This window comes from Harpia harpyja, chromosome 4, assembly GCF_026419915.1.
Source record: "Harpia harpyja isolate bHarHar1 chromosome 4, bHarHar1 primary haplotype, whole genome shotgun sequence".
In the NCBI taxonomy this organism is placed as follows: domain Eukaryota; kingdom Metazoa; phylum Chordata; class Aves; order Accipitriformes; family Accipitridae; genus Harpia; species Harpia harpyja.
This window is the reverse complement of record NC_068943.1, coordinates 64,743,280-64,759,664: the sequence shown is the minus strand read 5'-3', so window position 1 is coordinate 64,759,664 and position 16,385 is coordinate 64,743,280. Positions and strand designations below refer to the sequence as shown.

The window sequence follows — 16,385 nt, the reverse complement described above, 5'->3', positions numbered from 1 at the left end:
ACTTTCCATTCTGTTAAGTGGCTTATCTATAGCATAAGAAGGAACATAGGGCTAGAAGGAATTTTCTGGACTATTGAATCCTGTTCACCTCTGTTGCAGAAACTCTTGCCGTATAATGTTTCACATAAAGTGATCAAGCTCTGAATCTGAATAGTGTAGGTTTCACAGATGACCTTTTGTGCTGGAAAGTGCTTTGGGAATGCCACTGCACCTCTAGAAGAGCCTAGAGTGGAATACTGCTGGTGAAGTAGAGCGTTACTTTTAAGTCTTCTAGCTTTCAGTCTGAATTTGTTGCCGTTTCACTCTCATTTGTTCTTTTGCTAACACAGTGTTTAAGTGGTTCCTTTCTCTCTCTGGTGTTTACCTTAGAGTAGTTTTAAGGAGATTTCTAATATCTCTTAGTGGTTTGGGCTGTTTGGTTTTTTTAGGCAAAACAAGTAGGCTTGGTGTCCTGGCCACACATGGCATTTCATTGCCACGACTTCTTATGTTCCAGTTTGAGTTAACCTTGCTTGAGCATGTGCACTAATATTCTAAAAATGGTATTTCAAGGTGCATTCACGTATCTTTCAGCTACTGGGCTATTTTGCTTGATACTTTCAGCAACGGCCTTTTTCAGAGCTTTTTCATAGTCAGTGTCACTTGACCACCCAGTCATCCTGTGACTGGGAGAAGGATTTGGGTGTATTAGTCTGTACCTGTTTGGTGTTCAGTAGATAGGTATTTTGGCATTGCAGACTTTGTAACCTGTTATTCCATTTTTAAAGCTTCTTTATAGAATGTTATACCTTTTTTTTCCTCTTTTCTCCCCTCCTTCCTGATTTGGTGAGTGTCTCTGTATTTTCTGCACACTAGGGCAGCAAAAATAAGAAAATACTAGAGTTAATCAATAACATTAGACAAGGTCAGTTTTAAATGCACTCCCTAGTACTTTTGCTCTGGCCAGAATCCTTACTGTTGTGAGCTTATTCAGTAGCCTGGGATCTGATTGATACACAGTGGAGGCATCCTTGCCCTGTGAGCTGTAATACCCATCAAAAGAATGCAATGGGCAATTTGGTAGTTATCCCTTCAGCTGTACAATTATAGTCTGTTGTTGTAAGTTTGTCAAAGTCCTTAGAATCCATCAGAAACCTTACAGGGAGAAAGGGACTAGAAAAATTTGGAGACACCAGCTTCCTTTTCAGTTGAATATAACCAGTATAATATTTGTCTTTGATAAGAGATTTTGTGAAGGAAATGGATGTATTAACTGTCAACCCACTGCAAAGAGGAAGATTCTTACTTTGATCCTTACTAGGCTGAAAACAGGTATTTCAGGGGCTGATTAACAAGCAAAGACCTCCTATTCCTACTGCAAGGTAAGTTAGACAGCTGGGTTTGAAAACTTCTTCAACTACCTAATTTCAGTCTGTCTGCCATAGGTCTGTCAGAGCTTTCCTAGCTTGTGCTTCAGATGTCAGTTCATTTTGTCTTATAAATTAATGGTTCTACTTATTTTCCAAAATTCAATCAGTGCTCTGAGGATAATAATTGTGAGTTACGAAGTGTATGAACTTCCTTTCATGCACAAAGAAACTGAATTTCTGTTTCAAATCCAAACTGGAACTCAGTGGAGCCTGCATCTGGCAATTTTGTAATCAGTAGGCAAATGACACTCAATACCAGGATAAATAATGTGACCTCTTCCTTTTCCATGGCTTTTTTAGCAGCATATCTTAACATTTATGCCTTTTAATAATACCAAGTTTAACATAAACAAATGCCTATAAGAATCAGATAGCATTTTATTTTGTAGAATGCACATTACCTTTGCCTTGCAGTTCCCTAATTTTAGCAGCCCTTTCCGCATGGGTTTAGAGGAATGCAGCAGTGCTGTTTGCAAGTTTGAAATAGAACAGCCTGTCTCTGTTTCGCATTGGCTTCTGAATCCGTTTTGAGTTTTGTTTTGGGTGGTTGGTGTTTTTTTGCCTAACCAAAGAACAGATGCTGAATTTGGATAGCACGCCTGATATATTTACTCCAATGTACTCAAAACTTGGCAAGATCATGAAGGAGAGAACTTTTATATTATTTCATTGCCTGAGAACTTTGTGTGGTGAATAAAAGATGTATGAATCTGAGAGATTAATTGCACGTAGATGATGTGTAAAACCCACAGTACTTAATGCTTCTTGTTTAACTTCTTGAGCATGTCTGCCTGTCAGGACATATATTTTAACTTACTTAGATTTCAGATTATTCCTAATAGTGGGAATTGGACAAGTATCAATAGCTAAGCTCTGAAGAGAGTTTCCAAGCATGGAAAATTGGAGAGTGTCAGAGTTTGTATGTGGAGGGAGGATTAAAAGACAGTTCAGATACACCCTCCTTAGCAGAGGGATTGAGTTGGTGATCTTTCTTCATGCAAGAGAACCAGGCAACTTGAAGAGTAATTTCACAAGCGCTTCATACTAGCATCAGTTAGTACCTCCACTTCAAGATGCAATCCCACCTTTTCTTAATATCAGGCTATTCTCCTGTCCCTGTACACCACTGGAGAAACCCTTCCCCCCATTTAACATTGAAGAGATATTGGAGTTAACCGCTTTGTCCTTTACAATTATAATAGTGTGAAGCTTGTGCTTCAAAGAAGATGTTTGCTTGTATTTTTGGTACATTGTGTTAGGCATTTTATATTAGCATCACAACCTTTAATGTGATTTGAGCAGGAAGGAGGGAATTACAGAGGAGGAGAAAATTGTTGTAGGAAGCCTTATAGAAAGCTGTTATAGCTGGGAGAGTAACTTCCTCTGTCATTTCCTGCACATTGTGCAACTATTTTGGCAGTGTATCTGTTCTGACTTCTGCATATCTCACTATTCATGAAATGTTTTATAAGCTACACATTTTCATGTCCTCTTTTAGAATACATTTGATTGTTTGACACTATGCTCTTATGCTGTAAATTACCTCTCAGCAAGAAATGTCTCTCTGCCTTTTAATTGCTCAGGTCGCTAAAATGCCAAATGACGTTCAGCTCTAGAAAGCGGAGGTTCTTTAAATATGTTGCTCATTGTGGTGGGCTTGCAAGGTTGCCAGGACTTTGAGGTGGTGTAGTTCCACCTTTTCCTGAAAGGAGAATGTTTTCTTTAGAAGATACAAAAGGCTTCCATTTCCTACAGTAAAGTTTTATTAGAACATAAACATAGAGCAATATGACGGTCTGCAGAGAGAAATCAATTGTGCTGAATGTGACACATGTAAATTTAAAAGATCTGAAAATGAGTGAGTCCTGGCTCTTTGTGTGTTCATAGGGTGGCTTCTTTCTTGTAGCCTTGTTTATTACTCCAGCAGCTCTTAGGGGTTTGGGTGCGTTCTTACTGCCTTCTTCTGGATTCCTCGGGAAATAGCCTCCTTTCTGCTTCTTTAGACACTTGGCCTTCGGATCTGCTCCTTCCCCAGGCAATTCCTCCTACTTTTCAAGAATCTCCCACTTCGCTCTCCAGTGTCAGACTTCCTGCTTGTAGCTCTCTCCACCTCCTCCTCCCACACGCCTAGGGCATTGAACACGCAGAGCAAGCTCTTGTTATTCTCAGAAGTGGAATTTTTTTCCCCTACTTTCCAGAGGGTTGCATGTGACCCCACGTTCAGCACCCAGACCAGGCTATACTGGCAGACCTTCTGATCTTCTGATTTGCTTGCATGCTTTCTAAAATAGTATATTGTGTTTGCAGAGTAAACAGTGAAGAAACAAACCAACCAAAACTTGTATCTAGAACTGCTGTTGCTTTGGTTTTGGGGGGGGGGGGGAATGCCCTGAAAAATAACTGTTAAAAGGTAATAGGGTGTTGTAATTCAAGTGTTTCTCTTTTCATGTTTTGAGTTTCAGTCTAGAAGATATGCCTACTGGCACTTCATTCACAAAAAAGAATGTTTTATTTATTTATTCTCTTCTGCGTGTTACAGAAGGGTATCCATGAGTGGAACTTCAGTGCTGCTTCTATCAGAGGAGTAAGGTAAGTTGTTTCCCTTTCATGTTTTGAAATTAAAAGAGTAATTGAATGAGTATTGTATTACGCTGCTGCTGTGGACCTTTGTGGAGTAACAGAGACAGAATTGGAGCAGAGTATTGCAGGTACTTTCACAGATGCCCTGCTCTAAGTAAAGCCCCAGGAGTCTTATTCCAGATTCAGAAATGACCACTTGCAGAGTTCATTATGTAAAACTTAGCTAACGTAGCCCCTTGAATTAAAGAACTAATATTTTCTAAAAGTTGGCAGTCACTTACTTTATGCTAATTAAGATTGAATTAAAATAACTGCCAATGTCTCATGTCATTTTACCTGAGTTCTGTCACAGCCAGGAGCTGCCTGGTGCATGGAATATGTAAGCCAGGAAGTAACATGTGGATGCAGAGCGGGAGGATATGAGGAACTGACAAGTTCTGACTGTCTGTTTATGGCAGCAAAACTGTTTTAGAAAAGGCCTATAAGGAGAGGAGCCTGTCAACACAGAGTGGTAGTTAGACCACAAAGTGAAAACTTGAAGACTGAGAGAGCAGAAAAGGGAGTAAATGGGGGGAGGGGAGGGAATCAACCCCTAACCTCCCAGAGATTCATGTAGAGTAGGTTAACGTGGATTAATAAATCATAGGATCAGGAACGACATGTGCAAGACTGGCTTGACTGGATCAGAAGAGAATGAGTTATATGTTCAATGCCACCTTTCTTTCCTTCAGCACACTTCCCTCTTTGGGCCAGGGCTTGTGAGATAATGACAAAGGAGGAACTTTGCCATCTATTTGCTTGATTTCAGCAAAATGTTTTCTGTCTACTAGGGAGACGTCTTCTAGGGAGAATTCTTTACTGGATTGTGTGCCATATTGTCAGTAGAGAACAGCCAAATCTGAGCTAGTGGGTCTGCTCTGCTAGCCCAGGTTGAACATAGTGTGCACCCTGTTTGGCAGGGTCCAGCCTTGCAGTTTGTATCTTCTGATAGTAAGAAAGCAGTGTTCTACCACTGCTGTGACCTCCCGAGATCAATTCTTTGTCTTACTCTCTCTCTCTTTTTTTTTTTTTTTTTTTTTTTTTCCCCTAGGATTTCTCTGTACTTTGGCATCCTGCAACTTTCCACTTTGGTGTTTGCTTTTAGTGTAATCTTTAAAAAAAAAAAAAAAAGTCAGGAATCTTACATTTTTTTAAAATAGTCATTGCTCTGTTCTAATAATAACTGTTCCATATACACAAAACTGTTGCTATGTCTACAGGACGTCTTTACACAGATGGATTATTCTTTTTCCTTCCAAAAAGTAACTTAAAAAAACAAACTATCAATAGGCACAGAAATTCAATCCTGTGGGATTCAGCTTATTTTAGGCAAAAATTGCAATGATACGCTTAGTTCAGTCTGGTTTGGGTTTTGGTTACAGTATGTTTTTGTGTGCTTCTAAAAAAAAGAAAAAAAAAAGTATTTATTTATTGTAATCTTTTTCCTTTCCCTCTCCCTTATTAAACCATGCTGTGGTCAGTACTGCTGTTTCTGGTGTACCCTTCTGCATTTGTTATTTAAGCTGTCAATTTTCATTTAACTTGTCAATTAAATTCACAATCTGTTCATCTGGACAGATGTCCAGAACAACTTGGAAGACTTTACAGTGAGCCAAGAGTCACTGTGAATTCTTAGAAAACTCTCTGGCTGCCTCCATGAGGAGCTGCAGGGGGAAATCTTTATCTTATGCAAGTATGAAACTGAATATGCCTCTCTTGCTTCCCCCCCTGCCCTACCTTCCAAATATATGCATGTTTCTGATCACTTAATTTTTCAGAGTTTTTCACATTTTTTTCCAAGTTTTATGAAGGCAGGTATTCTTCAGAGTGGGACAGCCTTCGGAACCAGGCCTGCTTCTAATCTATTTTTGTATCAAGACTATTTTTGGCTCCTTTGAAGCTCCTAGACTTAAAGCGGTATAGGAAGGGGGAGTTTCCAGCTTTATGAGGATTCTCAGCCTTTCTAGACTAGTAAGAACCAGCTTTAGAAGTGCAGCCTTAATGTACAAGGCAGGTCTTTGTACATGATCTTGGAGGCTTTTTCAACAAAGGCGTCCATAAATATTTACTGCATTACATAAGGAGACAGCAGGTCTGAAGAGACATCTAGCATTGATATGGCTAATGTTTTTGGTAAATACTTGAAGGAAGTGACTGAGGGGTCACTATTTCTGTGTGCTATGTATCAGCTGGTGTAATCAGCATCTTATTTCATGAGTAATAGAGTTCAGCTCTCAAGAATTGCAAAGGGGCTTGGAAAGTAAATAGAGCTCTCTGAGCAGCAGAGTGCTAAATCATACTCTGTATGCAGGGAGTCATAGTAATTGGGTTTAGCCTAACAAACTCATAGATTAGCAGTTGGTGCGCCGATGTAAATAACTCTGCTTTTGTCATGTGCCTTCTTGATGTCTTAAACACAAATGTTTGTTATGGAATTGGGCCAAAAAGTACTGTTAATCCTAAAGGCTTCATCAGAGCTTTTGGAGCATGGCTGCTACCCCAAGGTGCTTTGCATCTTAGGTTATCCGGAATAGTCCCTAGAGTTCTGCAGAACTGACATCATATGAGCAAGAAGATACTGTCTTTATTTTTCCAATTTAAAAATTAAAAAAAAAAAATAGCAGACTGAAGTTGCTAAACTACAAATTGGCTTTTTCTCAGTGTTTGGGACAAGCTCTGGATTATGAAATAACTGCTACTTGTGGTGTTTCCATGGGAGAGTGCCTCAGAGGTCATGCTGATGAATGTAGTGTTAGAAATAGTGAAAAAATTGGATTTAGATCTGCATCCAGTTTTCTTTATAGCTTAAGAATTGACAACATGTTCGTTTTCCATCCCAAGTTCTTGGATTCTTGTCAGACTACTTAATTACGACAGTGGGAGGTGTCTATACTGCTACACTTGTAGAAAACAGACAAAAGTTCCACCAAGCTGCTTTTATGTGGTTGCTGCCAATGCTCAACTGTTTTATCTGTAGCTTCATCTGGAAGTATTAGTAAGCAGTAATTACAGCATTTGCAGTATTTCTCATTGACTAAGGGGAGTTTTGGATGAAGACGAGCTGGGTACAAGGCCATGCTACATTGTGCTTTCCTGTTTGTCTTTGGAGTTTTGCAAATTCATCCCCAATTCTGCTGTCGTATAAGTCAGTGGGTACTACGTGTGCTCAGGAACTGTCAGAAGGAGGCATTTCCTGAGTAAATTATCCTGTCTTTTTTTATAACTTGGTATTTTTTAGTCTTCCTTTTTTCACTTTAACAACTTCTTTTCAGGGAGGAAAGCAACATATAAGCAATGTAAACGCTCACTTAAAGGCCTTAAATATTTATGAATTTGCCTGCCCTCTGTGTACACTCCACATTCTTACCCTTTTATTCACTGCTGTGTTAGCCAGTGGCTTCTGTGCATGTCAGGATTAAACTGACAGTTTATTCAGTAAAATGTTTAAACTCACATGGAACTTAAAATGAATGAGTAATTCTGTTAATATCAGTTACGCCACATCTGGAGAGTTTACCTATACACTTGAAAAACTTGAATTAAAAATTAGTTTATAAACTGGGGACAGTGACTGTCTTCACAGATCTGTACATTACTTAGCACTTACGAATTTTTCCTAATGTAAAAAGAAGTCACCACACCCAAAGACAAATATTCTTATAATGAAGCTCGCTCTTCTCTTACATTGCTTTATCAAAGGCAGGCTCCCCAGCTTGTCTAAAGAGTCATTTGTTTATCAAAAGTTACAGGGCTCTACAACAGAGGAATCATAAAAGGAAACAAGGATCGGACAACCTTAGACACCTCTTAAAGGTTGAAAATCACAAGTATTTCCTGATATTTAAAGAAAAACTGTTCTGGTAATCAAATCATCAATCCTTTGGCACAACATAGAATACCATTCTACTTTATTGTGTTATAAATTAACTAAAAACATGATGGCTATCTTGATCCAGCTAAAATAGATTGATTTCACTAGGACTGTGGATTTTGTCCAGTATCTTATGAATGTTAATAAGGAGACTTAATTTGTCTTAGTTTCTCAAATACTGCATTATATTCCCTTATAACACCTCTAGCCATGTTTTTCTTTCCTTTTCTAATATAGTAACAATCAATTATACTGCATCAGCTTGACACCTGGCACTCAACATGCAACAAAGTTACAGACAGAGCTATTTCAAATAATGTTTAATATTTTCTCTAAGGAGCACAGTAATGACATGCATATAAAACAGTTCTGGTGAAAGGATATCTTTGCAAGAGCTGCAGCCTACTTGGGGTAGAAAACCGACAACTATACCAGAGTTTGCACCTCTTCTGCTCTTCTGTTGAGCCATCTATGCATCCATAAGAAAATGGCATACGTACTTCTTCATTATTTTTGTTCTCCTGTTATAGCAGATAAAACCAAAACTGAAGAAAGCTGTGGGTGCATAAGGGTGGTAGAGTCATTCACCTCATTTTTTTGATGCTGACTTAGATTTAAAATATTTTTCCAGCTTACTGTCAATGTACCAATTCACAAGGAACTGATCAGAAATTTTTGTGTTCAGGTTGAGCTGTGGCTGATTTCTAAAGCAGGAAGAACTCATCATTTGAGTTCAAAGTCCAGCTTTCTAATGTGATCCTGAAAGAATGTTTCATCCTGGCTGCAGCAGTGGAAATTAAGGGCCTTACCTAAATGCACTGAAGACAAAAATTACTCGGGTCAATGGAAATAATCCTATTAACTTCTTTGCTCCTGCTCTTTCTTGGGCAATGTGTGAACTGGGGGGGCAAGCTGAATGACAGCAAACAGCAGAATGTGAACTTTAGAGGATACAAGAAGGTAATTTTACAATAAGGAAAAAAACATAGCTTCTTAGGTTTAACTTGGTGTTTTCCCATGTTAAATGGGTTGTTCTGTATGGCTTGGCATAGCCAGTAGAAGTCCAAATGCATCTTTCCAATAACATGTTCTGCTTGGCTGTTCTTTCAGCATTTCGAAGTTTGAAGAACGATGCTGTTTCCTATATGTGCTGCACAACTCGGATGACTTTCAAATCTATTTCTGCACAGAACTTCATTGCAGAAGGTGTGTCACTGTTGTTATTTTAGAAAAAAACACGGCTTGTGATGGGGTAGATGGTATCTGCATGCACAACAGCGACTGACTGTTTCAGAACTGTAGTGAAAGTTGATCTGAGCATTTTCAGTGATCACCACCTTTCAAATGAAAGCTTAGTACTATAGTACCCTGGAGATGTATGAGGTTTGAAGGGTCAAAGTGCAAGCTCAGACAAACATTAGAAACAAATATGATTACAAATTTTATTTTTTTTTTTTACATACTTTGTGGGATTATTTTTCTAATGCTTACCATATTAAGGCTTACTACAAGTGTTTGTTGCCTCCAATGCAACAATGCATCCTAAACTTAAAACGGACTTTCTGAAGTGGGAACATTTGGGGTAACACAAGGTCTGGTCAAGATTTCTCCTTTACTGTAAATAAAATTTTGTTTATGATTATGAAGAAGCACACTTGATTTCCTTTACGTTAGCATCATGTTTACATAAGTAAGATTGTACCAGTATCCCTACAGAAAACTTGGCAAGGGTTTGTTGCATAAAATCAGGGGTGTCTCAGTTTCTCTAAGCTGTGTTTCTGCTCCATAAGCTTGAGGGCTGTGGTCTTGAATTGATCCAGAAGGCATTCCCAGAGGAAATTTCATGTCTTTTTGTGCTAAAAAAGGCTGCAACATTACCAAAAATCACTGCAGTACTCCATATTAATGGCTGTGGCCACCTCCCAGCCCAGTCCCTAGATTGTTCTCTCATCCATTCTAGTTCGTATAGGTTCTTTTACCATGTTCATTCACCTTCATATCTGAGCACTTCTTAGAAGACAAGTAAGCAATACCTTAGCATGACATGGTATTTGTACTTGCATTATTTTGAAGGGGTAGAAGTCATATGTAAGAGTATATTTTTTAAATGGGAAGTTGTAAAATAGACCCCCTTTTCATTCAAGCAAAAACTTGAAGCTAGCCTTCCTGCACTACAAAAACTTCTCCAAACGTGTAGGCAGGACTTCTAGGCACTTCTTGTGATGCTTCAGTGCTTTCATTGGACATAAAGAAACGGTGGTATAGGATGAGAATTTCACCTGATACATAGATTTTGAAATATGAATTAGATTAATAATTTCAGACATCATGGATGTCTTGCACATATAAAAGGAGTATGTAAAAGAAGTAGGAAAACTGCGGATTTTTGACTGTTAATTCTCCATGTAAATAATTTTTTTTTTCTTTTTGCTGATAAGCAAACTTTTACACTGGGTTTATACTTAAGTATAGTAAGTCCTCTTTTGGTTCATTCATTACTTTAGAGAGAAGCGTTCTCTTTGTCCCCATACTGTCTCAAGTGTGTATTTTCTCTCCTCTCTCCTCTCTCCTCTCTCCTCTCTCCTCTCTCCTCTCTCCTCTCTCCTCTCTCCTCTCTCCTCTCTCCTCTCTCCTCTCTCCTCTCTCCTCTCTCCTCTCTCCTCTCTCCTCTCTCCTCTCTCCTCTCTCCTCTCTCCTCTCTCCTCTCTCTTTTTTTTTTTCCCCCCTTTTAACAGGTTTTTTGACATGGTGAACAGTATCACTGAAGAAATAGGGAAGGCTACAGAGGAAGGGGAATGTGATGGAGACTCTCTAGAGGTATTTTTACCCACCCCACCCCCACCTCCCCCACCATACTAAGAATTTGGGGCTTCTAGTGTAGCATTTCACTGAAGGGAGTAAATTACTCATCCCTTCTCTGGAGGAAGTTAGACAAGTTATTGTTTACAAAATTTTATCCTATTCTGTTTATAAATTAATGATTCTTTTTAATGGTCCTCATGTAGGTCCTCATGCATTTTTATAACCAGCATAGCTAAATCTCTTGTGTTTCACTTAGCATACTCGTTTGAGAAGGTACTCAACTCTGGAATTCTCCAGTCGTGCTTATTACAGAGTGACTCTTGTAACAGTTACTTCAGAGTGTAATCATAGTCAGGCAGCATTAGCATCTGTTTAAATTTTAAAGACTGTTTGTTGTCTGTTTCATGCATCACTAGAATTGTGTGTACTTTACATTATTGGCAGGTCGTCTGCACAACAAGTAAGGATATAATTGTAGTAGAGGAGGGCTTGTCCTTGCTACTTACCATCTGTGGGCAAGCACAGCAATGAACAGCAAACTTAAATCAGATGATGATGTTGGTGCTGCTGGGAGTCTGTTTATACCCTTAGCCCACTAACTCACACTGAAGCTTAGGATGCCCTACTTCTGCTACCACCCCTGTTAGCTAAGTTATAGCTTGCCTGGGTGTGCCATTACACACTGTATTCTCACTTTGGGTTTCTATCTGAATGTATACATGGTTGAAAAGTGAGTACAGGGCCATTTGGTGCAAGGCAGTACTTAGGCTTTCTTTTAGGTGGCGGGGAACAGGATAGAGTATCTAAGCCCGCGTCCTAGCACATAAAAATCTGGTGTTCTGAAGCTCTAGAGACATCCAAAACTGAGAGAGTCAGTGCTGCATAATGAATACTGACAGTCCTGTGTCCCACTTTTGATGTTGGCATTTTATAATACATCTGAAATTGAAGATGGGACAGAGAAACCTCTAGAGTGACTTGTGGGATAGAAGCATACCCTATAATGAGAACCCCAGGGTGCCCAATTTTTTTATTTTAGCAAAAAGAAAAGCAGTGGGTGACTTGATTACAGTGGGTAAGTATTTTTACAGGGAAAATTACAATGTGCTTATGGTCTCTTGAATCTGTTGAGGAAAAATGTAATTAAATAGTGACACCAAAGAAATTCAAATTACGAGGCATGACTTCACCATAAGAGTAATTAATTGTTGAAACAAAGTACTAAAAGAAGTAGTGGATTCTCTCTCTTATTCAAAAGATAGCAGTCTTTATTTGGAGGAAAATAAAAAATACTTTATCTAGGCATAAACTACTGCGTTTAGCATGGGCATGAGCATGTGAAATTACATGTTTGTGTTATACAAGAGGACAGATCAGATAATCTTATCTAATGAACGTTTCTGGACTGGCCTTAAACTCTTTGAAATTCAAATTCAGCCAAAACCATGCTTAATACACTGCAATCCTGACTAACCTCCATTGGCACACTCTGCTGGCTGACCTGGTGCTGGCAAAATTGAGGTTGTGCTGGTTTTGGAAGATGTGGTCAGGTCAGGAGAGCATCTGGAGTAAATTAAGTGCATCCTGCCTTGCTTTCTATGTCTGTGTGGGAGCCAAAGTTCTCAGCTTGGCACCGAGTGCCCTCTGTCGTCTTCTCTTGTTTTTACAGCACCTGCCCGCAGAATTGCGGGTGCTGTTGAGCAAGACATGCAAGTGTAACTACACACAACAGGTAAAGGCTAGTTTAGCTTTATGCACTTACCTGAAATGGCTATCTTAGAAGCCAATGCTTCCTGTACAGTCAGTGGAGAGTCAGTGTCGGCACAGTATCCGATTTGTCATTTTGAAGTGTTTTTCTTTCCTTCTCCGTGGTCTGCAGAAAGCAACTAGCTTCCTCGATGCCTTAGTTAGGAGCACAGGGTCAGATGGAATAAATCTTATGCCTCTGTTTCATTTCATGTTGTTGTTTGCTTTGCAGTATGATTATGAATATGATGAAAATGGCGAGCGAGTCATTCTGGGGAAAGGAACATACGGCATTGTATATGCAGGACGAGATTTGAGCAATCAAGTCAGAATTGCTATTAAAGAAATCCCAGAGAGAGACAGCAGGTATAGTAACTGTGGCTGATTCCAAATGTTGTACATTACATAATTTCATCAGTAATGTCATCAACCAGTTTGCTGATCAAGGAGTACCTCTTCTACAAAGCTGCCAATAAATTACCTCTCTGTGGTATTTAATGGTATTCCTTGTCTTTGCAACTAGACGTTTCCAAGTTGCGAAATAGAGTGATCACAACTGAGAATTTAGATGTTTACTGGGGTTGGTACTAGTAGTTTATAATACTCTTTCTTTCCAAAAGAAATATTGCTGAAGTGCCTAATCCCACTCAAACACCTAGTGACAAGCCTTATCTACTTAGACATGCTCAGGCATGTCCTTATAAAAGAACAATTGAAATTCATGATTTGTGGTGTCCTTGAAAATTCTGAGCCTGAATTGCTGATATTTTCCTGTCCTTTTTGTGCATCATTTATTATGGAGCCTCTTAACATTAGAATAATTCATGTGGAACAGTCTTTTTGTCCACATTTTTTGTAATGCAGAGTCTCTTTATATATGTATTGCCGTCTCTCATTTATAAAGGTTGCCATGTAAAGACCAGACACTTAATATCATGAGTACTTGTGTATCTGGAGGCTTCTAGTGTATCCTATTTGGAATACATAGATTTCCACAAATATTGTGATAAAAGTGATAGCAAGTCTAAAGATAAGATTTTTCAAATGAAACTGACTGTATTAAACTGTCAAGTTATTCTTTAATTCTACATTAGCCTTTGTTTTTTGTAGTCGAGTGTTATACAAGCTGCTGCTTAACAGGTGACTTGAGTGCCTGGATCTTCAAAGTGCCTCTCAGGCAGACTGTAAAATATTATCAATGGCTATAACTCAGTTCAGGAAAGCTATGAAAAGTAGGAAATAAAGACATTGCCGTGGTTGCTAACAGAAAGATAAATCACTCCTTTCCCAATGGTTGAAGAAATAACTTTTATAAAGGAAGCTCTTCTGATAAAGACAGAACACTGCTTGGTAGCAGGAAGAATCGCATACTAAATGAATGTAGGGAAAATATCAAGTGTACCAACTGGTAAATTTTTGTCCATCATTTCAGTCAGGAATGGAATCCATATTTCCAAGTTTCATGTCTTCTTTTGCCCATTTGGCTTTTTTGGTTTACTACTGTGATCTACTGGATAGCTTGTCCTTCAGCAGGATTTCCCATATTTTGGCATGCCGCATTTCCTCTGTAGGAGGAAATAACTGTATCCTTGTTTGTGCAGTGTTCAATCTACAACTAATATCAGGAAGGAAGTTGGTTTTACCTGTCCCTACATAGCAGTCGCCTCAGAGAGTGCTTGTATTCAAAACAGTAAATGCAAGAAGCTATTCTAACCCACCACAGTGGCTGTTACTCCTCTCACTTTTATCTAGAATGTATGTCCCTGGGGGTAAAACCACCATTTGTGGAAGAGGAGCATTATTCTCTACAAGCTGTCCAGTATCAAGGACTGTTATTTAAATTGTATTGGAGCCTAGATGTTGACAGGACACTGTGTGATTATAAAGTTTTCTTTGTGTAATCTACAGACTGGGAGGTCAGTAATGCCACCTGGTGTCCTAGCTCAGTTTCTTTTTGGTGGGTCTCTTGTGGGCCTTCCTTCGGTTCTTCTGTCCTCACTTAGCTGTTCTTTTCTTTGATGTTTAAAAAATGAATCCTTCTAAATTTTTTTGAATCCATGTATATATTGGCTGTTAAATATGGATATGTGTGTGATCTAATAATTTTTCCATACTCGTGCTCTTTTAAAGATACTGGAACTTAGATTATGGAAAGGGGAATCCAAGGGAATTTAGGGGAATCCTTTCATCCTCTATATTGTTATTGTAAATTTGACTTGAAGATGTGTTATAATTTCTCAGAAAGTATGGCCTCAATTACATAAAACAATCTCTTGACTCAAAATAGAGTTGCAAGTTTTGTATGTGCTAAGAAGAAATTTGTTGTTTGTAACAACTGTGGTTAATAGAAAGATAGCCTGAGTAGTGCAGGAACTACTTTAAAGGAAAAAAAGGTAATTCCAGATTTTTCTTCTCCGATATACATTTCAAAAGAATTTTCAATGGAAAAGGTTTCAGGTTCAATGTGCAAAGCATACTGGAAAACAGATTATTAAGAAGTTGTTAGTCTTTCATCTAGACTTTCAAAAATATTTAAAGGCTTCCAGGACAAATTTCAAGTATTATTTTTTTTAATGGCAAAGTAAGAAAAATTTATTAATTTATTTCTTATTAATTATAACCTGATCTTTTAGCACTTCGAAAGAAATCTACAGAAATAAAAGGATTCATCTCTGAAGTTAATTCTTAACACTTTCAAAGTAAAAATGACCATCTTTTGGATTCATGAGAAATAATTAAGTTCCGAGTCAGAGCATGGCCAGAAATGCAATGATTTCTGTGCAAAAAAAATGAGTCTTCGATACAGCTATATGTTAAATATAAGCTACTGAATAATGTACTTAATTGTCAGGAAATGTTAGACTATGGACACACATTCTGAAAGAAAAGGAAACATTCCTGCAATGCTGTTGCCCTCAAATGCATTTCCAGTACTACAAAATAGTACCAGTGACCATGTCAACTTTCCAAGTTAAAGTAAAACCATGTTAGGTAGGTAATAAGATCTAGCTTTCTAGGATTTAGAATTTGTCTTTCTTCATACCATTTAAAGTTTCCTAATGACCAAGTTCTAAAATAATAAATGCTTCATCCCACTGGAGAATTTTCTTATGGCTTTATTTTATTTGCTAAATTATTTTAGTTGCTCAAGACTCAATTAACTGCAGTTTAGAAGTGCAGGGGGAAGAATTATAATGGTCTTGCTGTTGCTGCTCTGAATGAATATCCCATTAGTAGAACTCAGGAATATAATCTCTGATGATTTTGCATTTCTGAATGACTAACAGCGTAGTCAGAATCTTTATAGTCATGTGTGGAGAGGCAAACAAAAACTCAAATTAGTTTTTATTAAATAGACTCAGAGTTGCATAATCACACTTTTCATTAACCAAATACTTTCCTTGTTTTCTGCAACAGTTGTTTTCCAGAGGGATTTTCAGATGCCCACTTTTTTTTTTTTCTTTTCCCTCCATGTTTTTTTTAAGAGTTCAGCCTCCACTTGTAGCTTAAAGCTGCTGTTACAGTGAGCTGATAACTACCTGCCTCAAAAGGGAGTGGAGCTTACAGGCACTTTTCCCCTAACAACTTCAATTGCATTTGTGCTTTGATTGCATTCCTGGCACTGGCTCTCCGCTGGGTCCAGGGAGAGCTAACTCCTGAACCTGAGGCAGCAGGAAGCTACCCTTCCTCCCAGTAAATAAATAAAACAAAAGTTTTCTGCCAGTTTATTAGGGGACGAGAACGTAGCAGCGTTATTGTGAAGTCTATGCTGAGACCAACCTGGTAAAGGTGGCAGTAAAACTATTCCTTTTGTTGGCAAGTTGCTGGAAGGTTGAGTTTGCAGTTATGTTTAGTACTCCCTCAGTGTAAGCATCAAAATGTCTTCCACTTGCTCAAGACTTTGCAGCTCCTTCTCGCATCTGCACTAACAGAAGGAG

General features: G+C 38.4%; 1 protein-coding gene across 1 annotated transcript in view; it reads left to right on the top strand.

The window, feature by feature from the left end:
- MAP3K5 (mitogen-activated protein kinase kinase kinase 5) overlaps positions 1-16,385 on the top strand; it is a 109,422-nt gene that overhangs the window by 69,168 nt on the left and 23,869 nt on the right. The window contains exons 12-15 of the mRNA XM_052784456.1: positions 3,949-3,998; positions 9,010-9,105; positions 10,635-10,716; positions 12,680-12,813. Coding sequence (XP_052640416.1) covers positions 3,949-3,998; positions 9,010-9,105; positions 10,635-10,716; positions 12,680-12,813 — 362 coding nt within the window. The remainder of the gene's footprint in view (positions 1-3,948; positions 3,999-9,009; positions 9,106-10,634; positions 10,717-12,679; positions 12,814-16,385) is intronic.